General features: G+C 45.5%; 1 protein-coding gene across 4 annotated transcripts in view; it reads left to right on the top strand.

The window, feature by feature from the left end:
* Window positions 1-11,366, top strand: part of TSPAN5 (tetraspanin 5) — a 177,530-nt gene extending 166,164 nt beyond the window's left edge. For all 4 annotated transcript variants that reach the window (XM_020901652.2, XM_020901654.2, XM_070452167.1 and 1 more), the window contains exons 4-8: window positions 3,561-3,731; window positions 6,007-6,132; window positions 8,603-8,650; window positions 8,747-8,863; window positions 11,088-11,366. In XM_020901652.2, coding sequence (XP_020757311.1) covers window positions 3,561-3,731; window positions 6,007-6,132; window positions 8,603-8,650; window positions 8,747-8,863; window positions 11,088-11,153 — 528 coding nt within the window. In that variant the 3' untranslated portion in view covers window positions 11,154-11,366. The remainder of the gene's footprint in view (window positions 1-3,560; window positions 3,732-6,006; window positions 6,133-8,602; window positions 8,651-8,746; window positions 8,864-11,087) is intronic.
* Window positions 11,367-26,090: the final 14,724 nt, after the last annotated feature.

Genomic DNA, 26,090 nt, shown 5'->3' with positions numbered 1-26,090 from the left:
GGTAAGTATTAAAAGTCAAGAATGAAAAGGAAAAGCCTCTTCCTTTGGAGATTTCTTCCATAGGAGATCAAAATGGCATGTGCTTCCCTGTGTGTCTCTGAAGTCAGTTTGGTAGAAGTAGTCAGTGGTCAGTGAGTGTGCCTGTCTATCTGGAGCTTGGCATTCTGGTGGGTGTCTGTCTCATGGCACAACAGCATCCACTTCCCTCTCCAAGAACAGAAAAATGAATTAAAAAAAAAAACAAAAACAGCCCACCTTCCCATGGTGAGGGAAGATGGTGGGACAGGAGAGTCCCTGGGCTCCTCCTCTGCTGATGCAGAATTGTCTAGGGACATGTTCACCTCAGACAAGAGCATCTGCCGGAGCTGGTCCCAACAGCCATGCTGCATGGGATTCCCCTTCTAGCACTTTCGCCATGTCTCCTCTGGCATCTTTTCTTAATTTCCCTAAGAAGAGCAGACTTAGTTTCACCATCTGTGCCCCCAGGCTAACTCATTTTGAATTTGAGCGCCTCTGCCTCAGACAAGGTTCTGGAGGCTCTTTAACTTCCAAGTTCATATAACTCAGGCTAACAGGGAAAGCCAAGGATTGCTTGGTCCTGTGTACAATTTAATGAATGCTTGGTTCCCTGTTCTTTATATGTAGGTCTGTGTTGCGAGTAAAGACAATTCCTGCAATGCGAGAGATCTGGGTTCAATCCCTGGGTTGGGAAGATCCCCTGGACAAGGAAATGGCAACCCACTCCAGTATTTTTGTCTGGAGAATCCCTATGGACAGAAGGACCTGGTGGGCTACAGCCCATGGGATCACACAGAGTCGGACACGACTGAGTGACTAATCACAGCACACCCACATGTTGCAAATAGTTTTCCAAGACTTCATTTGTCTCACACACACACACTCTTTATTCCTCACCTAGCCTTGACCTCTGGAGTCCTCAGGAGAGCTTTGTCCCTGATTGTGACCTACCAACCCACCAGTCTTCTTGGCATGAGATATTTCTAAATGTGTGAGCTCACCTCACTCAGCTTTTCTATAGCCTCAGTGATCTCAGATCATACTTAACTACTGGCCACTATTTTATCAGTGTTAATCTCCTTTTTGCTTTTAATGTGATTTACTTGCATATGGTTTAGTTTATAAGGGTAGTATCTTTCATAGATCTGATGATTTTTATAGTTGAAGATACTAGAGTTAACTGAACAGGCAGAAATACATACATTTCTCTAGATTAGCATCTTAATTTATGAAGTCCCACATTGAAAATGAAGAGAATTGTGTTGTTTCTTGTTTTTTTTTAAGACTTGGAGAATATTTTAAATGCCCTCTCTCTCCACTTAGTACAATCAAAACTGGCCTAGAATATGCTTTGAGCAGGAGCTGTGACAGAAGTAGGAAGTAAATGTCAACACGGCTCCAAACAGCCTCAAAGGTCGGATGCCAGAAGGCTAAGAGAACTGCTGAGGGAAATCCAGAAGCTGGGACTGGAGCTTCCTGGTTGACTGAGGCCCTGAGATGCAGCCTGTGCGTCAGTCTCTGCCCCGTAGGAAATGGGGGAAATTAGCTCACGGTTCCGAGGGAGGCAGATTTCTGCCAAATACTTGAGAAGAATTTTATTTGGACTCAATTTCTAATTATGTATCTTATGATTCATTATGAGAAAACGTACCAGAGTGACTGGAAAGTGAACTTGCCTCACCTTGATGGAGGCAAGGACAGACATCTAATTGATACCCTTGCATGGCCTCTGGTTTGCGTGTACACACCTGTGAACCAGCTATGGCTTTTCTCACTCCTATAGTGTGTTATCTGTTATATTTACATGTGTAGAGTGCGCCCTGATAAAGGAGAGAGTCATTTTATGTGGTGGGGTAGGCGCTGTGTAAAAGTGATAGGATTTTTTTCCTCTATTTTTTCTAGATTGAGGGAAGCTTACTCTGAAATTATTGGCACTACTGATGACTGTTAAGAGCTGTTTAGATTCCTTTTCTGGTGAACTCACCAAGGACAGATAGCCAGGAGCTCTGTGGAACCTGAGGGGCTGAGCTAGAAGGTCTAGAATTGTGGCCTAAACCGTGGGGTCCTCGACTTTGGCAGGCTAGTCTTTCTTCCTTGGAAGGAAGGTTGGAACCCTCCCTCTTGCCCCTCCTCCCAGCATTTTGGATAAACACTGTCTAATGTGGAAAGACCTGACCCCACAGTCCTCTTTGACCCCCGACCCCAATCACAGAAGACTTGTGGGCTCTTTGGGGGCAGGGCTGTGGTCCAACTTGCCCTTGATTCTGCAAGGCCCACCTAGGCCAGGGTCTGCGCTCTCGGGGACCATTCAATTGATGTGTGTTGAATTTAAAAAAGCATTAAAAAAAAAATTTTTTTGTAAGTAAGTTACGAAGCGTCCTTTGCACCCCTCGCCAGTGTGTTTTCCTCTCCTGAGCGCCTTGCTGTCTGCTCGCTGGATGTGGACACAGCAGCAGCTTCCGTGCCTTTCGCCCTCAGCCTCTCACAGAGTGGCAGGAGCCCAGCAGAATGGTGGCCCCAGCATCACCCTCTCTTTCCTTGTCACCAGAAGCTTACCCTCTGGTCCTTTACAGCCTCATTTCTCATAATCTGTTTGAGTGAAATAGTTTGCAAAGGGTGAGAATGTGGGGGTGGGAGGAGGTGGAAAGAACCATGGGCGTGAGTGGGATGTAGATATGACTAAGATGAGGCACTTCTGGGTGTTTTTAGATGAAAGGGAAATTTCTCCAGATTTATGGGCAATGACCGTGTATCCTGTGGTCTCCAACCTTCCTCTTAAATTCTTATTGTCTACGTCAGCCGGAAGTCTTCCTCTGGCTGCTTGTTGATGCTTAAAATATTACCAGCCTGGTGCTTCGCGAGGTAAGGCTGGCATGGCTCGCATTCCCAGGAAGGCGCTCAAACCAGTGGTTTCATTTTGTTTTCATGATGGGAAATGTTTTTTGTGTCATAGCCTACCTCCTCCCCACCCCCTACTCCCCACCAACTTCCTCTTTGACCTCTTCATCTAAGATGAACACATCTGCTCTTTTACCCTATGTAGCAGGTGCAAAGGCAAATTAAAAAATGGTGTCCTGAATCCAGAAAAGGAATATATCCCATCCAGAATCAAGGCCACCATAGCAAATGACAGGCAGTCTTAAAAAATTGGGATAATTTCTCTTTCAACATTACAAAAGCTTACCAGAGGTAGGGGCGGGTCATTGTTCAAGTGTATGACAAGTGCATTAATCAGGAGAAACTCATTAGGCCTTAATGTGGGTCTAATGAGAAATTCCTATTATCCATGTTTGCTTATGGGCTTTGTTGGTTAATTACCAAAATGGAACACCAGAGCCCCTAAAATGTGATTATGAAATGATTTTTAAAAATTCTTTCTTGGAGTGTAATACTCTATTAATGAATCTTAAGAAATTGAAGGTTATCTGCTTTGGGCATGGGTAATAACCCAATATAATTACAAACCTTTTTAGAAGAAACCATTTAACTATATGTGACCAAAATAGCACTTCTCACTGTTCTCTGTGTGTCTTTTGTTTCAGTTTTCTGTGTTCCTGGGAATTATTTTCTTCCTGGAGCTCACTGCCGGGGTTCTGGCATTTGTTTTCAAAGACTGGATCAAAGACCAGCTGTATTTCTTTATAAACAACAACATCAGAGCATACAGGGATGACATAGATTTGCAGAACCTCATAGACTTCACCCAGGAATATGTAAGTTTAAATTTGGCTTACTTTCAGGTTGAAAGCCTTCTTGGAAGGATGAAACCAATGAATGTTCCTCCTGGCTTCTGCGTCTGCCAGTTGCAACCTACCTCTGACTCTTCTGCGTGGTTTTTTCATTTGTTTGCTTATGTGTTGATTATTTTCTAACTTGCTATATGCCTTAGATGATTTGTATCCTAATGGGAAATGTCTGATTTTTCACTTATCTCAGTTTCTACTAAGAACAAAGAAGAAAACTCTTAGGCCAAGAGATGATCATCAAAGGTGCTCACTCCTGTCAACATTTGAAGACCCTCTTTTTGGTGGGGGGGTGAGGGGCGGTTAGTGTGGATTTTTTTCTATTCTTGATCCCCTTCCTGGTCATTCTCCATGCTTCATAGCTCATAATAATGTACTTAGCAATAGAATATTTATCCACCAAGTTCCTCAAATTATGCCTATCTGAATACCTGAAACTGAAAACTCAGAAACTTCTAAGACTTGGTGACTTCTCACAAGTAAATTATCTATAGAGTCGAGCTACCTCCCATTCCAGTTTCTCAACATGTCTGTGAGACAGTGGCCTCTGTGATGCAAATGAGGTGGCAGATGCCCTGTTCCACTCAAAATGCAACATGGTATAAACGGGACCAGAAGACACACAGCAAGTGCCAAAATCTGATCAGCTAAGTGACCTTGGGCTAAAAGGACCTTGAGCTGTTTCCCTAAGCGTAAAATGGGAATAATAGTAGCCACTTTTAACTCATGGGGACATTCTGACACCCATAAGAGGTACTTGGTTTTATGTTAGGCTTCAGGTGTTATTGTCCTGCAGACTGACAGCCTGTATCTGCACGCCCTGAAAAGCTAGATAGGGTGAGCAGGCCTGAGCAGCTGTGTCCTTTGACATTCGTGTACGTGTCGTGTATGTGGCAGAACCGGAGGCCAGACAGAAACTCAGCGGACCTGTGGCTGTCTCTTTGTTGGCTGGTTTTCCAGAGTGAGCTGGGCCCCTTTGGTAAAGTGAGGAGAGGAGGCCTGCATCAGTGCATCCCGTGGGGGACACCCCCTGCCCCGTTAGGCACTCGGAAGTGAGCTGAATTGTGCTGGTTTTGTTCTGTGATGCAATGACTGTCCTGGAGCCTGCTGTCCCTCGGGTGTGAGATTAAGCCCTGATTCATCTCCTCAGCAGACATGACTGGTTTGTTGGGTCATAATGGATGCAAGCTCACACCTTGCCAAATATTATTGCTGACTAGTTTGCATGACAGATCTGATGGAGCTTGGTAGGCCAACTGGAGATGCACAACCCAAGCCTTTGGAGGATCCGATGAACTCGAAGAACATGCGGATACACGTTCTCTTGAGATGCTGTCTGCTTTATATTGGAATTCTGTTATTTCATGTGATTTCAATTTTTTCTCTTGGATTTTAATACTTGAAGTAGCTATTGATCTTGAAACCTTTATGATGGTCAAGACTTGATGTTTATTTAACTCAGAGAAGTCGGACTGGGCCAGCATGGGGGAGTGTCAAAGGAGCTTATGATGGAGCCACCCTGTAACCTAGCCTTAAGACTCACTGAATTTAGCAGTTTGTTTTATCATATTTTAATTGATTGCAGTTCTTAGGCTGAAAATCTAAATCCATGCTCTTGTTTTTAAAAATTCAGAATAGAAACACACAGAATTAAAAATATGCTTTTCAAACTTGGGGGGTGGTAACGGATATGTTCACTATCTTGCTTGCAATGATGCTTTTATGATGTATAAGTATGTGAAAACGTACCAAGTTATACACTTTAAATATGTGCATTTTACTGTATGTCAGTTCTATCTCAGTAAAGTAGATGAAAACTGTGTAGAGATGGAAATTTAAAAACGAAGTAAACCCATGGATCTCCTACACGACCCCAGTTGCCTCCTTCAGACACTGCTGCTGCTTGCTGTCCTTCTAGAGTGTTCCCTTATGTACTTGAACCAAACAGGCTTTGCTCTGACCGGGCCCTGCTGTACAATCCTTCCCTGCCCGTCCTCCACCCCCCACCACGGGGTCTCGTGGCTTTTTTGTCCATCACCAGCACTGGCTTACTACACACCCTCAGCCTTAACTCAGAAGCTTTTACGGTGGCCGTTTAGGTTCACCTTGGTTTAAAAATAAAATCCTGGGCCAGAGAGAAGGTTAGAGCTGGCAGAAGCTGTGTGTGGGTCATTCTGGCAGGTGGAGCGTAGGCACCTGGTCGCCTCCAAGTTGAGATGTTCTAATTTTCTCCTGTTTGCTCTAGTGGCAGTGCTGTGGGGCTTTTGGAGCTGATGATTGGAACCTAAATATTTACTTCAATTGCACAGATTCCAATGCAAGTCGAGAGCGATGCGGCGTTCCCTTCTCCTGCTGTACTAAAGACCCCGCGGTAAGTGACGGCCAGAAACCCGCTGGCCACACATCACACCGACGTGTGTCTGCGATGAGCAGTTTCTTTTTTGCTCTGGAAACCTCTTCTTACCCACCTATTCCTAACTGTAGCTCCTCTTGCAGTGAGTGGGGGGTTAGAGCTCAGATCATCTCAATAGGAGCAATCACGTATATGTGTTAGTCACTCAGTCGTGTCCAACTCATGCCCAACATTAATTAAGCGGTGCGCGCTGGTTCCTGTTCTAAGCCTGTGTGAATGTTGGCTCATTTCACTTTGGAACCTTCCCGCTGGCAGATACTACCATTATCTTCCCTTTTCAGGTGAAGGCCCGTGGAGTTTAAGTAGCTTTCCTAGGCTTGCACTGTTGGCGAGTGATGGAGCCGAGCCTAAACTCACGCAGCTGCCCATATCGCCTGTATTCCTTCCTTGTGAGAAGGACGGGCTTGTACGGAAGCACTGCGTTGCTTGGGGTTAGTAAGCCTTTTCTTGCTGACTCAGCTCTGAAGGAGTCCTAGGAATAGGAGAAGAGTCTGAGACAAGCTCGGGTGAGACCACTGCAGGAAGAGTGTGGCTGCCCACAGTCTTGGCCAGAATGGTGGCAGTCACTGCAGTTTGTATTTTAGGAAAAACTAGAAAACCTGTCCACGAACCACCCTCTTTACTGTGGGTTTGATTATATTTTGAGTCGAATTGTTTGTCTGGTATAGTGAATGTGTCTCAGTTGAGTCAGACTCTTTGTGACTCCATGGACTATAGCCCGCCAGGCTCCTCTATCCATGGAATTCTCCAGGCAAGAACACTGGAGTGGGTTGCCAGTCCCTTCTCCAGGAGATCTTCCTGACCCAGGGAACGAACCCAGACCTCCCTCATTGCAGGCGGATTCTTTTGTCTGAACCATCAGGGAAGTCTGATACATAGTATGGCTTGAAATGCAGCTCCCCAGCTGTATGTAAAAGCCAGAATTGAGGCTTAGAACAGTAAATGTGAGAGAGAAGGTGCCCTTAGCCCTTCCTTGCTCCTCAGCCTCTCTCTGACTGGTCAAGCCCCCGGTGTCCTCCCCCAGACCCGCCCTTCCCTACGAGGGACAGGGCCACATGGGTACTGATGAGTTCAGGGGCTGGTTCTCCCCTGCAAGGCGGGGTGTGTGGGGCTCTTTAAAACGGGCCGTTGTTCATCTGTAAAAACACTGAATCATTATGCTGTGCCCCTGAAGCTAATATAATATTGTAAATCATCTATCCTTCAATTTAAAAAAGAGAGGCAGGGACAATGGTCTCAGGACAATTGTCTCAGGACAATGGACCCCAGACTCAGTCTGGGCTGTTCTCTTTGTCTGAAGGAGGCTGAGAATTGGTGAGGACTGTGCTTTGGACCCTCCCCAGGAAAGCCAGCCTTCCTCCCCAGCTCACTTCTCCTTTCCCCTGGGTGGGCTGGGAGGCAAGAGAGCGCCCAGCACAGAGCCCAGGGCGCCTGCCCAGGCAGCAGACACAGCTGTGCTCTCTCTGTCTCCTGCCTCTGCCCTGAGTGAATATTCCAGCAGAATTCTGAAAATTATCAGAAGATGCACCCCCTTTCAATTGCAGATCCTTTGGAACAAGATGTCTCATTCCATAAATGCTAAGCTAGTAAAATCCACCACATGCCCTGCAGAGGAGAAACATAAACCAACCTGAGACAGCAGAACCCACATTTCTTCTCAGGCCTGTGAGATGTCGGGGTGCCTATACACACACGTGTGGTCAGGGCATTGCTTTTAATTATCAAAATGACTTGTTCTCGTGGAAAAACCATTTAAATAATACCAAGTGCATGTATTGTATCTTAGACACTTGGTCATGTCTGACACTTGTGACCCCATGGACTGTAGCCCGCCAGGCTTCTCTGTCCATGGAATTTTCCAGGCAAGAATAGCCTGGAAAAATGGAGTGAGTTGCCATTCCTTTCTCCAGGGAATCTTCCTGACCCAGGGATCAAACCTCGGTCTCCTGCAGTGCAGGTAGATTCTTTACTGTCTGAGCCACTAGAGAAGCCCAGTATACTAGTATATAGATTGAAAAATAGAATTCCCCACTGAAGAGCATAAATGGAGATAATCATTATGAAAGTCATTAGAAGAAACTTTTAACTGTGATTTTTGTCTGTCTCCAGTTCCCTAAGCCCGTAAGCTTCTTGAGGTTATCAACCTTGAATTCAGAGACTCCCATGTAATGGAATCGCTAGTCTTTCTGATATTTCCTGAGTCTCGGTTTTCCTCATTTGGAAAGGAAGGATTATTTAATACCTCCTGTGGAATGTTGTAATAATTCGTGGGATTTTGTATGAAAGTGTTTAACACGGTGCCTGGGACATCTGTGTGCCCAAATAAACATTTTATGACCAACATTTAGCAGGGGTCTTCTGCTGACCGTGGATGGACTTTCTGTCTGACAAGAGTGAGTTTCAGTGTTCTGTTTCTTTTCTCCACCAGGAAGATGTCATCAACACGCAGTGTGGCTATGATGCCAGGCAAAAACCAGTAAGTGGAATCTCATCTTGTCGCTTAGTACGAAGGGTGTTGGAGGAGCTTTTGAATTTGCATGGTGACGCTGTGCTCTCCTCTTCCCTTGTGAAGGAAGTCGATCAGCAGATTGTCATCTACACGAAAGGCTGTGTGCCCCAGTTTGAGAAGTGGTTGCAGGACAACTTAACCATTGTGGCTGGTATTTTCATAGGCATTGCCTTGCTACAGGTAAGATGGCTGTCGTGGGCGACGGTGCCCTGGGAGAGCCCTCACCAGGACAGACGCTTTGCCTAGTCCCCACACGTCACAGTTGTTAAGACACCTTGGAGGGCTAGGGAGCAAACCTCAACTCTCTTTGGTTTGTATTTTGTTAAGGCTCTGATTTTAGATGCTACTATCCCGAAAGACTTTAGGGAACCTTTCTTCCTTTTCAAGATGGAAAAGTTGCTGGGGTAACTAGTTGCCTACTGGCTTTCCAGCGTTTCCATGGGGTTAGTGATGTGGCATTGTGACAGCTGATCAGACAGGAATGGTCAGATGGCGAGCCTTGCCCAGTGGCCAGGCTAAGACTTTTTGGAGTTTCTCAGACACTCTGTACTCCTTTCTGTCTCTGGATCATCTTTCCAAAGTGCTGGGAAGGGAAGGGAGCACCCACTTTTCCTCCTGGGAAGCCCAAGAACTGGGCTTTTCTTCTTGTGGAGATGTGATACTTTCAACTGAGAGGGCCACAAATGAGGCATAATGGTTGAAAGAAATTAAAGAAGACCTGAATAAATGGAAAGTCATCCATCATCACAGATTGGAAGACTTAATATTGCTAAGGTGGCGATGCTCCCCAAATTGATTTACAAGATTCAGTGCAGCCTCCGCCAAAATGACAACTGACTTATTTGCAGAAAGGGACAAGCTGATCCTACAATTCATATGGAAATTCAAGGGACCCAGAATAACAAAACACACTTTAAAAAGCACAGGGTTGGAGAATTCATACTTCCCAATTCAAAACTTCTGACAAAGTTACAGTAATCAAGATAGTGTATACTGGCATATGGCTGGACATATAGTTTAGTGGAATGGAACTGAAAATTCAAAAAAAGCCTCTAGTCTATGGTCAAATGACTTTTTTTGACCAGGGAACCAAGACCATTCAATGGGGAAAGAATGATTTTTTCAGCAAATGGTGCTGGGCTAACTGTTTATACAAAAGACTGTGTTTGGATCCCTAATCACATATAAAAATTAACTCAGAACTGATCAAATACCTAAATGTAAAAGGTAAAGCTATAAAAGTTTTAGAAGAAAATATAGGTGTAAATCTTTGTGATCTTGAATTAGACAGTGTTTTCTTAGATATGATGCTAAAAGCACAAGCAATCAAAGAGTGGATAAATTGGACTTCATCAAAATTAAAAACTTTTGTGCTGAAAATGACACAAGAAAGTGAAAAGAAAGCCCACAAAATGGGAGAAAAAAATTTACATATCAGTACCTCTGATAAAGGTCCTGTGTATAGAATATATAAAGTACAACTCAACTATAAAAAAAGATAAACCCAATTTAAAGGTGAGCAAAGGATTTGAATAGACATTACCCCAAAGATACACATTAGCTCTTTGTAATGACGTTGTTAATTATTAGAGAAATTCAGAACCACAGTGAGATACCACTTCACACATACTAGTTTGGCTATAATAAAGACAGACATTAATAAGAACTGGTTAGGATGTAGAGAAATTGGAACCCTCAAACATCACTAAAGGGAGTGAAATGGACACAGTATCTTTGGAAAACAATTTGCTAGTTCATGAGAAAATTAGAGTAACCGTATGACTCAGCAATTCTGCTCCTAGGTATGTGCCCCAAAGTACTGAAAGCATGTTTACCCAAAAACTTGTACACCAGTGTTCATAGCAGCATTATTTGCAATAGCCAAAAAGTAGAAACCATCCACATATCCATCATCTGATGAATGGATAAACAAAATGAAGTTTATCCATATAATGGAACATGATTCAGCCATCAAAAGAATCATACTACTGTTGCAACATGGATGAACTTTGAAGACATTTCACTCCATGAAAGCAGACCAACACAAAGGCCATATATTATATGATTCTAGTTCTATGTCAAAATAAGCAAATCCACGGAGACAGAAAATAGCTTAGTGATTTCTAGGACTGCCAGGATGAGGGGGCGGGTGGAGTGACTGTCCTGGGGTACAGAATTTCTTTGGGGGATAATGAAAATGTTCCGGATTCAGATAGTGTAGTGCTGGTTGCACATTCTCATGAATGTACTGAGAATCGCTACATTATACCCTTTAAAAGGATGAATTCTGTGGGATGTGAATTCTATCTCAATTTTGAAAATCAAAGATTTAAAAAAAAATAGGATTCAGTAGCCAACAAGGCCTAAACCTTCCGCCATTTGACGCCTTTCTTCCCTTTCTCAGATCTTCGGGATCTGCCTGGCCCAGAACCTGGTGAGTGATATCGAGGCTGTCAGGGCTAGCTGGTAGAGCGCCTGCTACAGCCACTTCCAGACACTGGACAGACCCAGCCTTCCTGACCCTCCAGTGCGCCCACCTGATACCCATGCTGCACGGACTCTGATCTCAGAGGCATCCCGCAATCCCAACTGATGGAGCTGCCAAGAACTTAGTTTTCTTGCGGGGGGAGGTAAACTGGGAAATGCTGCTCACTGACAGAATTAAAAAATAACCAGTATGAAAGTCTTTGCGCCATGAATCTCTACTGTAGCCATGAATTTCTGGAAGTTTGGATACTTACCAAATGGAAAAAAAAAAAAAAGGGAGGGTGGGGGAACCAGATGTACTGAGTTTGTGGAAGAGTCTTGTCCCTGCTTCGGTGGTGGGAAGGCTGTCTTCTGTGTTACGGCCTGAGGAGGTGTGTCGTTTCTGAAACTCAGCCCCTTACCTGGGAGGGGTGTGTTTTCAGCATCTCTTCGCTGTACGTTTCAAGGAACCGTTAACAACCATCCTTCCAGGAAGAGAACAGCTTGCCTTTGGGTTCCCATTTTGTGACCGCATTCGACAAGGAGCTTGGGTGGACTCATCTGGTCTCTCCTGGAGTGTGTCCTTATAGACGTTGTGTATTCCTTGTGTGCTGAGCAGGTGCTTTGGAACATTTCACGATGCCGAATTCTAGCAGGACAGATCTTTTCTGTAAGTAGGCCTGAGCTTTATTTATCAATGAAATCCAAGGAGAAAAAGAGGTAGTGAATACTGCAGCCCACCAAATTAGTTATTGGGTTTTTTGGAAACTCTGGAATACTCTGGGGCTTTGTTTTGATGTGGCCCTCCCCCCCTTTTTTTGTCTTCCAGAAGTGAAAGCTATGATACAGTTTCTCTTATATTTTAGATTTTTTTTTACTCAGCTCGAATATTAATTTTTTATATAATCTCTCTGCATGACCTGTGAATCTGAATCCATCAGCTCCTTTTCATGCCTTCTCTCCTACAAGCCTTTATAAACGTTCTTCTGTCAGCATTTATCTCATGGGGTCCGCAGCCTTGAGTGGCGTGTCCTGCCCGTCTGGGAAGGGACCCAGGTGTGTCTGTGGACTCAGTCTCTGCACCATGTTGCTCGATCGTCATGGCCTCTTCTGCAGGCTCCCCCTTTCTCTTAGAATGGAATTAAGCCCAGTTCTGAAATGGTGTTGACGGAGTCAAAAGCTTCTGGTGGTTTTTTCTTCTGGTTTTCGTTTGTTTTTATGAAACAATAACAAAAAACAAAACCAGAGGTCGAGACCAGGGCTGCGTCTGTCCTCTGCGCTGACTCGCCAGCAGAACAGTGACAAAGCACAGATGTCTCAAGAGGGAGTGCTGATCGGCCGAGAGTTCTGTGATGAGGTGGGAGACACTTGTAGAAACTGCCGTCTGCCCTGTCCCCACTCCAGGTGTGGGGGACGACTTTTGCCCCCAGAGTTTAATCCTAACTGGTGTCTACCAGGATGTCCGCTACCCCGGGGAGCAGATATCAGTCTGTGGGAAAACCACAGGCGTGTATCACAGTGATGACACATTTGCCCACATAGAACCGGGCAGCCAGCTAGCGTGGCTTGTGGAAACTTAGCAGGGTTTTCCATCTTGGCCCCATGATGCATCGCCGTGGCTGATGAACATGTCCGTCTGCTCAGAGGAAGGACAAAAATTCTTTGAAAATCTAGTCTCCAGAGTTAAGGTGTGTATGACTCTGCATGTGTGTGTTTGTGTCTCTGTGTAAAGAGATGTTCATTCCATATCCTGGCTGTGAGATTATTTTATCTCATCTCTGTCCCCACCACTGTTGTCATTCCATATTGATTGTCACTCTAACCTGGAGAAGACTTGAGCCCTCTGATTGGCACTCTTGTCTTGTCTTGTTACCTCATTCATTCTCCAGTGAACTCTACCTGACCAGTTGATTCAGAATCAGGCCAGCTTCCCACCCTTTGGCACATCCAGTAAAAGGCCAAACAGCAAGTCTGAGTTCTAAATTTTAATTATTCACCCTTTTTTTTTTTTTTACACTTGAGAATGGTTGTAATAAAGGCTGTCATTAATAAACTTGGTTCTACCTTACATGGAGTTCTGTCTGTCTTCATTCTCTCTTGTGGTTGTGAAATTCTCTAATGCAATGGTGATCAGATGTTAGCATGCATTGGAATCTCCTGGAAAGCTTGTTAGCACACAGATTACTGGGTTTGCCACATCCCCAGAATTTCTCATTTAGTGGGTCTCGGGTGGAGCTTGAGAATGTGCATTTTTGACAAGTTTCCAGGTGAACTTTCAAACTGGGAAAGACACTTGTCAAGGCACCCCTCTGACCAGGTTCTCTCAGAGGGAAAAAAGAGAGGGAACGTTTTTTGTCTGGGGAAGGAAAGGTCCTTTGTGCTGCTGGACGCAGACTAATGAGAGATGGGGCAGAACCGAGGATGTAGGAAATCTGCCTCTGAAATCACTGTCTGTAATCACCATCACGTGGGGACCATCCAGAATACAGATCAGGCTTTGCCCTTCTCAATCCTGGAGTGGGAGTCAGAGCTTGTATTTTTAAAGAAACTCCCGTGAAAATTTAACACACAATAGGAATTAGGACCCATAGACCTAGGTAAATCTTAGTAATATTCACAAGCTTTTTATGGGAAAATAATTTCTAGCAGTCCCTTAGAGCAGGATTCTTAAAAACCCACCTGAGTTTTTAAGAGTAAAATACCAGCGTATTGATAAATGTCCTTTCATTGTGAACTATCTCTGCAGAAGGCTTCTGTCTTGCAAACTACTAAATACTTTTTTCAAAGATCAAAAGAAAATAAAAATCGAAGATTCATACAGTATTCTCAGACCTTAACACTGTGTTCCAGTACTTGTCTGAGAAACAGTATAGCTCACTTCTCTGGATATTTGAAACAATGAGACAATGTTTTGTTATTATGGCTATAAGGAAATTTATCAGGGGTAACTGGAGATAACCAATTCATATTTCTTGAGTTTTCTTAGCTGTGCTGTAGAGATTATGTGTACATGTGAGGTAATTGGACCTCTTTGTTCAGAGCAAACTCTGGGCCAACAAAGGAGAAATGTCACAGCTCAGAAGTAAAAAAGATGCTTTGTCTACAAAGCTTAGAACTTACAGGAAGTTTCTTCCAAGTTTGGTAGATAGACGTTGGAGGATGATGATTGGATTTGTCTTTATCTCTCTTGTTTGACCAGTTGCCCACAAATATCATTTCCTTCTGTGATTTACAAATATACAGTTTTTTTTAATGAAAGCAGGAATTCAAAAGTAGAATTTCATGTCATGAAGCACTTGAAAAAGAAGTGCCTTTCCTTGTTCTTTCACTCTCCTTCTCTTTCAGCTTTCTTCCTGCTCCAGGCCCCTGCCACCCTTTTCTCGAGGGGATGCTGAAAAGCATTGCTTGGCTTTTTCTTGTCATGCAGCCTGTTTCCTCCTCCGTGCCCTGTGTGTTGGTTGGTGGGGGTGGGGGTTGGGGGAGAGCAGGCAGGGATGCACTAATTCTGCAGTTTCCTGTTTCCGGCGGGCTTGGACCGGAGCCCTGGGAAGCTGGTGGGCTGAACAATGAGAACCCCGGGCCCAGGGACCTGGCAAGGCCCTCCCCAGCTCTTTTGTCATTTATTCCATGAAGCCCTCCTCCTCTAGGAAGATCCTGTGGAGACCTCCAAGGAAGGACTGGGAACCTCTCCATAAACACTGGCCATCAGGGTTGGTGGCCAGCTCTCCAGGGAGGCCAGGGGGCTGCTGCTTTTTGATGCCTTCTCAGGAGGAGGAAGCCTAAGCTTTGAATGAGAAGGAAAATGCAGTGTTTAGAAATACTCTATCTTGGCCTTATTGTGGTGACATGATAAAGTCTAGGCATGACAACAGACAAGGCAGGTGTATATGGTTGGGGGTAGGGGTCAGAGAGGGGAGGCCAGACTGCTCAGGGACCAAAGCCATCTGTAGACTTGAGCCTTTCTTTTTGAAAGAGTTTGCAACAAGAGTTTCTAACATTATAGTTTTCAAGACTTAGTTAAGGAATACAGCTTATACAGTTAATTGAATAATTAATTGAATACAGCTTCTTTGGGGGGATTGGAGAAGGAAATGGCAACCCACTCCAGTGTTCTTGCCTGGAGAATCCCAGGGACGGCGGCGCCTGGTGGGCTTCCGTCTATGGGGTCGCACAGAGTCGGACACGACTGAAGCGACTTAGCAGCAGCAGCATGCTGAGTAGTTCTTGTGTAAGTTTGGCCTCCAAGGGGAGGGATGCCCGAGTGAGTCCATCCTGATTTCCTGTAACCCAAAGCAAACTCCTCAGGAGCTGTCCTGGCCAATGCAATTTACCCCTTCACTTGCAGGAACTCCCAACAGTAGAAAAGCTGAAGGAAGAGCAGATGGGTTCCTGGGCTTTACGCTGTAAAGCGACTCCAAAGAGCAAACGGTAGCATGCAAACAGGTAGCGGTTTGCATGCTGTTGCTCTTCACTGGCTGTGTAGTTGCAGTTCTTGTGCATGAGGGCCAGCTCGAAAGTCGCCTTTTAAATGTGCAGCTCGTCAGCTTGTGTCAGCTTTTGCTTTTGCAGAACCTCTCGTTTGAAAAGAACGTTTTAATAGCCTGCCCTCTAGTGGCGATCGTGTATAAGCGCTCCTGATAAGTTGGAAGAGTGACCGCAGTCTGCTCAGAGGCACTAGCTTTTTGGAAGAACTTGAGGGTGTACAGCCATATGTTGCTTGCTGAGAGTGGGTAGGTGTTTTATGCCTTTGACATTCGTGAAAATGACAGAGCTTCTTTTGGAAAGTCAGGGGGCAGGTGTTCAGCTCCCTTCGCCATCTAAGTCCTGATATTGCTGCTAAAAGTTTCCGGGGCACTGCGGCAACGTGTACAGGTTGAAGCCGGGCCCTGCCCTGCTGCCTGGGCTCAGACATTGTTTATAGATGGGGTGGCGATGGTCTGAAAATGCTAATCTGCAGGTAAGAGGCACTGCCGCTGTCAGAATGCCCACCAAGGAGGAGAGGTGTGCTGAACTTTAACACTTTCCCCTGCCCCCCACCCCCCCGACTGGCACTCAGGTTTCTGTGGCCCCCAGGGTCCTGACCTGCATCTCAGTTCCTCTTCAAAACAAACAACACTCCTGAAACAAGGATTAGACATTCCCTGTATGAATATTTCCTCTGAAAGCACCCCTGTGGGTCATCATGTGGCGTTCACTTTGATCTGAGAGTCTGCAACCTTGGTTTTAAGGGCTGTGAAGTCTGGTGGAGTGTTCCCCACTGTACCTTGTGTTTTAGGAGTCTGTTACAGATTGAACCGTGTCTTCCAAAAATTCATGTGACGCGCTAACCTTCAGGACCTCAGAGTGTGACCTTCATTTGGAAATAGGGTGTGGGAGATGTAATGAAGATAAAGTCATGCTGGGTGGGTTCCCACTCCGGTCGGTTATTATCTTTATATAAACAGGAAATTTGGATGCAGATGCACGCAGGAGAATGCCATGTGAACATGAAGGCGGACATTGGGCGATGCGTCTGTAAGGCAAGGAATGCCGAAGACAGGTGACGAGTCACCGGAAACCAGGGGAGAGGCCGTGCCTGGTTCTCCCCCGGAGCCTGCAGAGGGAACCAGTCATGCCAACACCTTGACTTTGGACTTTAGCCTCCAGAGTTATGAGACAATAAATCTCCATGGTGTAAGCCATCTGCTTTGTGGCATTTTGCTTCAGTAGTTTCTAGGAAACTAGTAAGAGTCTGAGCACCTTTTACTGGCTTTCAGGATGGAAATGTATAGAATATGTATGTGGGTTTTATTATTTGAATGGACATACCCGACTTGGGACTTGCTCTCTGTATCTGCTTTAAGCTCTTTGAAAATAGCTTTGATGTGTTTTGTGGGACATTTAAGACATAAGCAATGTTTTATTACATGATGATTAAAAGTGATCACACTGCTGTATGTATTTCTTTGAAGTAAACCATCTTAAATGCAACTTGTGAGAGGGATTAAAGTCTTATAAATAAAACAGTTGTCCACGACAGTGCTTTCTTTAGTCTTGTTACTTTGTGACCGAATCAGCCCACTAATTCACCACCCCCTGCTGCCATCCGGCTACCAGGTGTGTGTGCTATTCCAAGCCTTGAAATAAGCCTTGGTGACATTCACTGAAAGTTTACTGTGTTCCAGGCACTTTGCTGTAAGCACTCTGCATGCATTTTCGAGGAAATGTAAACTGAAAGAATAAAACCACACTTGTGGAAAATACAGACTTCACCAAGAGCTTCCCGAGGTGGTGCTGCCGAGATGGGAGGAACGCAGGCTGATGGAAGCAGGCCCAGCAGAAGAGAGGCCTGAGCCGGGCCCCTACGGGACAGCGCAGGAAGAGATTCCAGGGCAGCAAAGAGGAGGTGAGTGCTGCTAGGGATATGGGGAGGCCCTGGAGCTTCCAGAAGAGGGGAGAAGCCTGGATAAGCCACGAGAAGTTCAGGTACCAAGAGTCCAGGAATTGTGGCCAGTCTCTGGCCCATGCAAGGCACTCAAAAACTTGCTGCATGACTTGGGTAGGTAATTGTGGAGATGGGTTTGAATGAGGAGGTAACCGATGCAAAGTAGAATTTTGGGTAAAGCTGGACAGTGTCTGCAGTTGCAAACCCCCTGCCATCTGATTCAGAATTTAAAAATCTGTTTAAAAAATCAGACTTGTCTATCAAAGCATTTTGTGGGAGGCAGTAGTGAGTTTTTTTGTAACACCCCAGGCCTTCTAAAGAAGTGATCATAACTTTGCAAACTGGCAAGTCAAGCAGCCTAAGAGCTCTGCAGGCCATGGGAAATGCCATATTTTATCCCTGTTCTGAAATCCACCGTTTTCCTCCATCTAGTTCCACCATCCCTCTGAAACTTCTATGAGCTGGGGGCTGGCATGGAGCTGCCGTGTGGCAGTAGGGGACATTGCCCTGAGCTGGCAGAGGTTGGAGTTTGTGTGTTCCGTGGTGGCGCTCAGCTCTAGTCACCGTTAGGATCACCCACGACCTGGAAACAAACCCTTGTGCAGCCCTCCCCACCCCTGTTTTAAAGCTTCCAGGTGGTTCGAACATGCCACCAGGTGTCTCAAACTTTATACACATAAATCACCTGGGCCTTACTTTACTCGGGTCTAAAGTGTCTGGATTTGGGGGTTCCCTGGTGGCCTAGTGGATGGGATTCTGGGCTTTCACTGCCATGGCCTGGGTTCAGTCCCTGGTCGGGGAACTGACATCCCACAAGCAGTGCGATGTGACCAAAAAAATAATAACAACAAAAAAAGCTAAAAATAAATTATCGGGGTCTGATTTAGCTGGTCTGGAGTGGGACTAGAGAATCTGAGGTTCTGCAGGCTCCCAGGGGACATGGATGTCATCTGCAGAACACACTTGGAGAGGCAAGGACAGTCTAGAGGTAGGCCTTATGAGGAGCTGTGCAAAATTACTATCATATTGATATTGCTGGTTGAGATCTTTCCTAAAAGTTCAGTTCAGTCACTCAGTCGTGTCCAACTCTTTGCGACCCCATGGACTGCAGCACGCGAGGCCTCCCTGTCCATCACCAACTCCCAGAGTTTACTCAAACTCCTGTCCGTTGAGTCGATGATGCCATCCAACCATCTCATCCTCTGTCATCCCCTTCTCCTCTGGCCCTCAATCTTTACTAAGCTGAAGTTTTCAGGTCTGGGTAGGAAAATAAAGGGTGATTATACATGGCAATATGCATATCTTTGTTAAATACATTTTATTTTGATTACAAAATAATGCAGAAAACACAAGAAAACAGAAAAAGAAATAACCTGTATTTTCAGCACCTAGAGGCCTATGCTGGTATACACCATCTAGAGCTATGTTACTGTGTGTCTTTCCATTACTTTCATGTTTGTTTTAAACTGTATAATACTGTTTTTACTGTTCCTTAGTCTACTTTTTAAAAAACAGCATTTTCAATGTCAGTGAATATTTTATACAATAATATTTTAAATTTACTGTGCTTTGTATACTAGTCTATTGTATCAATCAAGGGTCCACAAGATGTGGTGAAGAGAATTTGGGAGCTTCCCAAGACCCTCTCAAGTCCACAAGCTCAAAATTTTTCATAGTATGATAGGACATCATTTCCCTTTTTGGTACCTTGTTTCCGAGTATACAGTGGCATTTTTCAGAGACTACTTGATGATATGATGTCACTCTGACAGCTAATGGAATGTGTGTGTATTTTTGTGTTTATTTCTCCCTTTTAATTTCTAATACAGTAAATATTTGTGGAAATAACCCACATACACAAAGACTCTTCAGGGGCTTAAGCCATTTAAAGGGATCCTGAGACCAAAAAGTTTGAGAACTCCTGATGCAGATAAACTATAATTGAATTAATCAACCCATCATATTAGAAACTTAGACTCTTCCCCATTAAGTAACATTACAGTGAACTTTCTTATGCATTTCTTACACTTTGCACATAGATACCCTGGTGGCTCAGATGGTAGGGAATCTGCCTGCAATGTGGGGGACCAGGGTTTGATCCCTGGGTCGGGAAGATCCCCTGGAGGAGGGCATGGCAACTCACTCCAGTATTCCTGCCTGGAGAATCCCATGGACGGAGGAACCTGGCGGGCTGCGGTCCATGGGGTTGCAAAGAATAGGACACAACTGAGTGCCTAACACCGAGTCCTAATAGCCTGGAATGACTAGATCAAAGGATTTAAAAGCATCTCATTTGTGGCACCAAATGAATACTTTACCATAGGCATTTAAGTTTTAAAGCAAAAATTGTTTCAGTCAAGATTTGTACCCAAATAGACGACAAATTAATGTCTTCTGCTCCAGATTAGCATTTTTGTTTACCTTATGAATTAGAATGCCAGTTATATCACAACGCAGACCTGTCACGATGGAGATGCTTAACTTCCAAGGTCTCTAGCGCAGAGCTCCATGCCCGCCCCTGTCACATGCCTGGAGTGTGAAAGCTTGAATGACAGAACGACTCTCAAGGGTCTGTCAGGCCATTTGAGGAAAGATCATCTCAGTACAATGGCTTCACATTCTAATTTCTGCTGATTCTTTCATTAGTCTGCTTCCTAGAATAATTGGTAACGGGGACTCTCCGCACTTTTTTTTTTAACAAGAAGAAAAGCATACAAATTTATTGTTTTACATGTATATGGGAGTCTTCAAAAGGAAAATGAAGACCAGGAGTTATTAGGATCAAAAGCTTAATTACCTTGTTACACAAAGAGCAATAATTTGTGGGGATGACAAGATAGAGGGGCCTGGGCTGGGGCAGTGTGTTGGGGGCCAGTGACCAGCAATTAAGTGGGGGGGGGGAACTAAGGGAAGGTCATCTTAGTAGGTGTGTCTACATAGGTCCATTTTGGCATTGATTCTACGTCTCTGGTGATATAAATGTTCTCTTTCTGGTAGAGGCCGGGCATCTTTCTCAGGGGCAATTTCATGTCCTGCTATTTCTCAAGCTGAGTGCACATTTTGAGCTTTATGTTTATCAAACAAACATTCTATTAATACTGAATTCTAGAGCAAGAGAAGGGGAGAGCAGGAGGTATTAAAACAAGAACAAAGAGTAAGGCAGGGCCCATTCCTCCCACCGCAGGGCAGAGCAAAGCCTGGAGGAGACGTTGATTCTTTTATTGACTCTGTCATGGAAAGAACTGGAGTTGAACAGGGCAGTGGAACATGTGCCTTAATAACCCAGTCTCTATGGAGACCCTAGGAAGCTGGCCACTTGCTGAGCCTGATGGATATCATATAGTCTTACTCAGTGGGAAAGCTCTTTAAGTTGCTTTAGTCCATGTGTAGCAAAATAAGAAAGTCACAGACAGTGTGTGCTGGTTGGACCCAGAGCTTTGGCCGCTGATGACAGTGTGGATGTAGCCTCTCTCCAGTTGTCAGTGCCTGCCTCATAAGATGGAGATAATCATGCCTACATCACATAAAGGTTGCAAAGGTGAAAAGACTCGACCTGCTCTTCTCCCCCAGACCTCACTTAAATCAGCTTTCTCAGGGAGGTCCCCTCAGAACTCTGTTAAGCCCACCAAGATGTGGTCTTGCAGCATCCTCTCTGGGAGAACTCACCACATTCAAATTTACTTGATAACATTGCTTTTCCATGGAATTGGGAACCTCTGTCTCTAGCACCCAGACCAGGCTGAGGCTTTGAGCAAGTCAAAGGAGGATAAACAGATCTTTGTTTCTGGGTAGAGAGTACCCTGTCCGCAGAGCTCAGGAATCCCCCTGCCCCCCCTCTTTTTTTGGCCACGCCACACATCTTGCAGGATCTTAGTTCCCCAACTAGAGATCAAACCTGGGCCCACTACAGTGAGAGCACCAAGTCCTAACTACTGGACTGACACGGAAGTCCAGGGGTCCCCCAAATTTATAAGGGGTCTGCAAGCAATCCTGACCAACCTTCCCCCCAGGGCCAAAGTCTATTATTCCACATGGTATAAAAATCTGCCCCTGCCTCCAAAGGGAGGCACTGTCTGTCTCTTACAAGTATGCTACATTAACATCCTTGAAGAGATTGAGACGAAAGCTCTTCACAGAAGTATAGAAATGTGAGACACCCATGAAGAATTGTCGCCCAACAACTGGGAACGCAGCACAATTATCTGCAAATCTCTATTAGTCTTTCTGTCTTCCATTAGCAATAGTTCTGGTTCTCGATCAAAACATAAAGCAATCTGCCAATCTTCTGTTTAAACTTTGGTTTTCCACTATGTAATAACAAGTTGAAATGTCTAAGGGCTCCTTCTGTCTGCTCTGCTCTATATTTCCTTCCCTGTCTCTTGCTTCTTCTCTTTCACAGATGCCTTCTGCCCCAGGAGGCCCAGAGCTGAGTCATCACTACGGAACCCTGTGATTTTATTTATACGGCAGCTAGCATCCTTACTTGCTTGCTTTACTATGACAGTCAGGTAAATGTCCCTCTTCTCCTCCCTCAGCGGCCCATATCTATCTAATATATCCAGAGTGCAACACAGTACATGTTCAGTAAACCTCTGTGTAGTGAGGCAGGCTGCTAGATCAGCAAGTCAGGCTGTTTGGGGACTTTCTGAACTTTGAGGGTTAGAGTGTGTAGCCCCCGCTGTGTCAATGCACTTTTTGACTTCTGTGGCCATGGCCAGGAAGCACAAGAAGTTGTTCTAGGAAGGTCTTGATGCTTTAGTGACTAGCGGTGTGAATCAAGATTTCATCCCAATCCAAATAACAGAAAACCTTGCTCTAGGGGTTTGAAGCAGGCAAGTGTGTGTCCTGCATTGTCTGAGGTGCCTCGGTCCGTAGCTGGTCTTTTGGTTCATTAGTGCCACCAGGGATCTAGGCTCTTTCCACCTTTCTGCTTCATTGTCATTAATGTGGAGGCTTGCATTCTCATGACTGTACCTCATGGTTGCAAGAGGGCTGCTGTCTTCTGGGACCCGTGTCAAGGTTTGAGGGAGGGAAAAGAGAGAAAAAAGGCGAAGGGTCCAAGGCCTTCTAGCAGGTCTTTGCCTAATTCACTAAGGGATACTCTCCCCGTGAACTTTTATAGAAGGGCAATGCCCACTTGGAAAGCTGGGGAACTGGAGTGTTTTAAGCCTGGTACATTGTCCCCCTGAACAAAACTGGGGTTCTGTAAATAGGGCAGAAGGGGTAGCTGGTTGGGTAAATCACTTGCAAAATCTGCCCCAGAGACAAAATATCCTTTTTCTTTTTTGTCTTTGTATTTTTTAAAAATTAATTTTTACTGGAGTATGGTTGATTTACAATGCTGTGTTAGTTTCAGATATACAGCAAAGTGATTCAGTTATTATATATGTAATAGTTTGCATCTGCTGTGCTGTGCTTAGTCAGTCGTGTGTCCTACTCTTTTTGACCCCCCCCCCCCCCCAAATGGACTGTAGCCTGCAAGCTGTCCATGGGATTCTCCAGGCAAGAATCCTGGAGTGGGTTGCCATGCCCTCCTCCAGGGGCTCTTCCCAACCCAGGGATCGAACCCAGGTTTCCTGCATTGCAGGCGGATTCTTTACCGTCTGAGCCACCAGGGAATCTATATTATTATTTATTGGTTCTACCAACATCAGCCTTTGCTTAGGTCCACTGTTCCTGTCGCTGATTTTGAGTCCTGATTGATTTCTTCTTCCTCTTCCATGTTCTGCCTCATCTTCCCAGAAACTGAAGGCAGTTTTGTGTCTCCTATTGGTATTATTTTCATATTCAATATTGATACTATATTCAATCATGGCAGGGAGGTGGGGAGCCCTGGCATTTTTTGATCCTGGGCTGGTTGCCTCTAGAGAAGTTTTACAAGGTTTGACAGCCATTTGTGTGCTAGTGCCTAACTTTAGCTCCTGATCTGTGTGACTCCTGGTGGTCAGAGGTGTGGAGACTTACCTGGCTCAGGACTCCTCAACTCCAGGGGGAACTGGGAACATGCCTCCTTTTGTGTGTGATGCTAGTGAAACATTTAGCAGCAGGCTGTTTCTCTTCATGGGTGTTTAGGCTGAGAGTGGATTGAAACTTTGAATTGTATGTGCCTTTTGAAATGAAGGGACTTATTTCTGAAGGATTGACTCTTGGTAAGTTGCTTCAGTCGTGTCCGACTCTCTGCAACCCTATGGACTGTAGCCCACCAGGCTCCTCTGTCCATGGGAATTCTCCAGGCAAGAATACTGGAGTGGGTTGTCGTGCCCTCCTTTGGGGGGATCTTCTGGACTCGGGGATTGAACCCATAGGAAACTGTGGTTGATCAGGTTACCCCGGGAGTTTGGCAGGTTATTAGAAGTCTCCGCTTCTCCAAGAACAGAGAGTAATTGCTTGGCTAGCGGGTCCCCCATTCCATAAAAGCCCCTTAATCATGGGGTAAAGGGGGTGGGGAGGGTATTTGGGCCTCAGGAGAAGGGCTGCATTCCTGATCCAGCTGAGAAAGGATGTTGTAAATTCCTGCAGTTCCCTCTGGGTGCTGCTAGCCACGTGAACACAGGAGGTCAGCACCAGCATCCTCTGTCAGCAGGATGGCGTGGGTACACGTGTGGGCACGGCTAACAGCTGTCTCGGTCTCCATATTCTTGACACTTGACAGACTGCAGCTGTCACTGGCCTTCAGAACGTCAAGTCTTTTTTCTGCGGCGCTAGAAACAATGCAAGTTTGCACAGGTCATAAAAACACCCTTGGGTCGAGTATCTGGACTTGTGTTTGACAAGGCCTTTCCCTTGGCACTGCTCTTCTCGCCCTAAAAATCCCCACCCCTTACTCCTGCTCTGGAAGCAGACAGATGGCACACGAGGTCTCCACAGGGTCAAGCCACATGGGTCTCCAGGGGCTGTGGCGTTGAGGGGAGCTGGGCCAGGTGCGGGGGACTTGAACAGGCTGGAGATGCATGCTCTCTCCAGAGATACAGGGTCCCAGTCACATGCTGTCCTCTTGGAACACAGGATGACTGGTTGCCAGCTCCCTCCATTATAAAAGGAAAGTCAGTTAACTGGATTAGTGTGGGTGTGCAGGTTCATCCAGATTTTCCATGTTTACAGCTGTTCATTTTCTTATGTTTTCAAAATACCATGTGGACCAAAGATGTATGAGGGCCTACAGTCTGCCGTCCCTGAGGAAGAATGGGTTAGCCAGGTCACAGATGCCTCGGGAGGATGAGATGGGTTCCTGTGGGAAAGCAGGCCCTCGACCGCTCTCCCTCCTTCCCTTGCGAGTGGTGCCTGGAGAGTGTTCATCACTGGGAACCAATCAGGATGGCGGTTCACAGACTCTGGTAAGAGGTCTGTGTTGGGAGCGGTGGGTGGCAGTGCTGAGAGGCAATCAGACTTCCATTAGCTATCCACCAGCTCCAGCAGGTACTTGGAGGTGTGTCCGTGCCCTAGTATCAGGTAAGTGGTGGTGTTGAAGGATGAGTGGGTGTAATTAAGGCCTGGGTGTCAGGAGGGAGTGCAGTCACCCCACATTTGTGACCCCACCCCCCGCTGTGATGAGCTTTCCTGGTGGCTCAGCTGCTAAAGAATCTGCCCGCAATGTGGGAGACCTGGGTTCGATCCCTGGGTTTAGAGGGTCCCCTGGAGAAGGGAAGGGCTACCCACTCCAGTATTCTGGCCATGGAGAAGCCTGTGGGGTCGCAGAGTTGGACACGACTGGACGACTTTCACGTCTTTCCCCCTTGTGGTGGGAGACTAGCAAGGGCTGGGCGGGAGCTGAGAATGTCCAAGAGGTGATAGAAGTACAAGTGGGTCAGGAAAGTGCAAAGAGGCTGCACTGGGAAACTGATGAGGGCCCTTGAAGAAAAAAAGGAACACAGCTTTTAACTTAGATGAGGGGCAGAAGGCAGAGGGACTGACAGGTCAGGTAGTTATCTTGCTGAGCATCTGTAAATGTTCACAACTTAGCACTTGGGGTTTGTTTTCCTAAATTTGAAATAAACGTCTTTAACGTCTAGTTGTGAGAAAATGGCTAAGTAAATTATGGTACATCCATAAAGTTGAAGAACATGCAGCCATTAAAAATGAGTTTATGAAACAGAGTTCTTAGTAATGTGGAAAAATGCTACTGTATAAATGGAAAAAAAAGGATAGAGGTACATGTGGCATAACACTTCAACTACATAAAATACACACAAACACAGGATCACTGCTATGGAGAACACGCCAGGACATCCTTCTGAGACCGCACCAGACAAAGCCTGCAGTTTAGAGTAAGCGCCTGGCAATTCAGGTTGTAGACGTCCAGATGTACAGTCAAGGTCAAAGGCAGCTGACCTTCTCTGGTCCTGGTAGTGGGGTGATGGTGACTGTGGGAGGGCACTGTAAAATGTCCTCAAAGGAGCAGGGGTTTTTCATCGAGGTATGAACACCCCGAGGACAGTGTCTCTGCAGGCTTGACTCCATCCTTTATAATACAGTCCATTAAAAACCACCTCCTGCCCTGCCCCCAGCCCCACCATCTGG

Source organism: Odocoileus virginianus, chromosome 21, assembly GCF_023699985.2.
Source record: "Odocoileus virginianus isolate 20LAN1187 ecotype Illinois chromosome 21, Ovbor_1.2, whole genome shotgun sequence".
NCBI classification, from domain to species: Eukaryota; Metazoa; Chordata; class Mammalia; order Artiodactyla; family Cervidae; genus Odocoileus; species Odocoileus virginianus.
The sequence above is the reverse complement of the archived record's forward strand: the minus strand, read 5'-3'. Positions and strand labels throughout refer to the sequence as shown.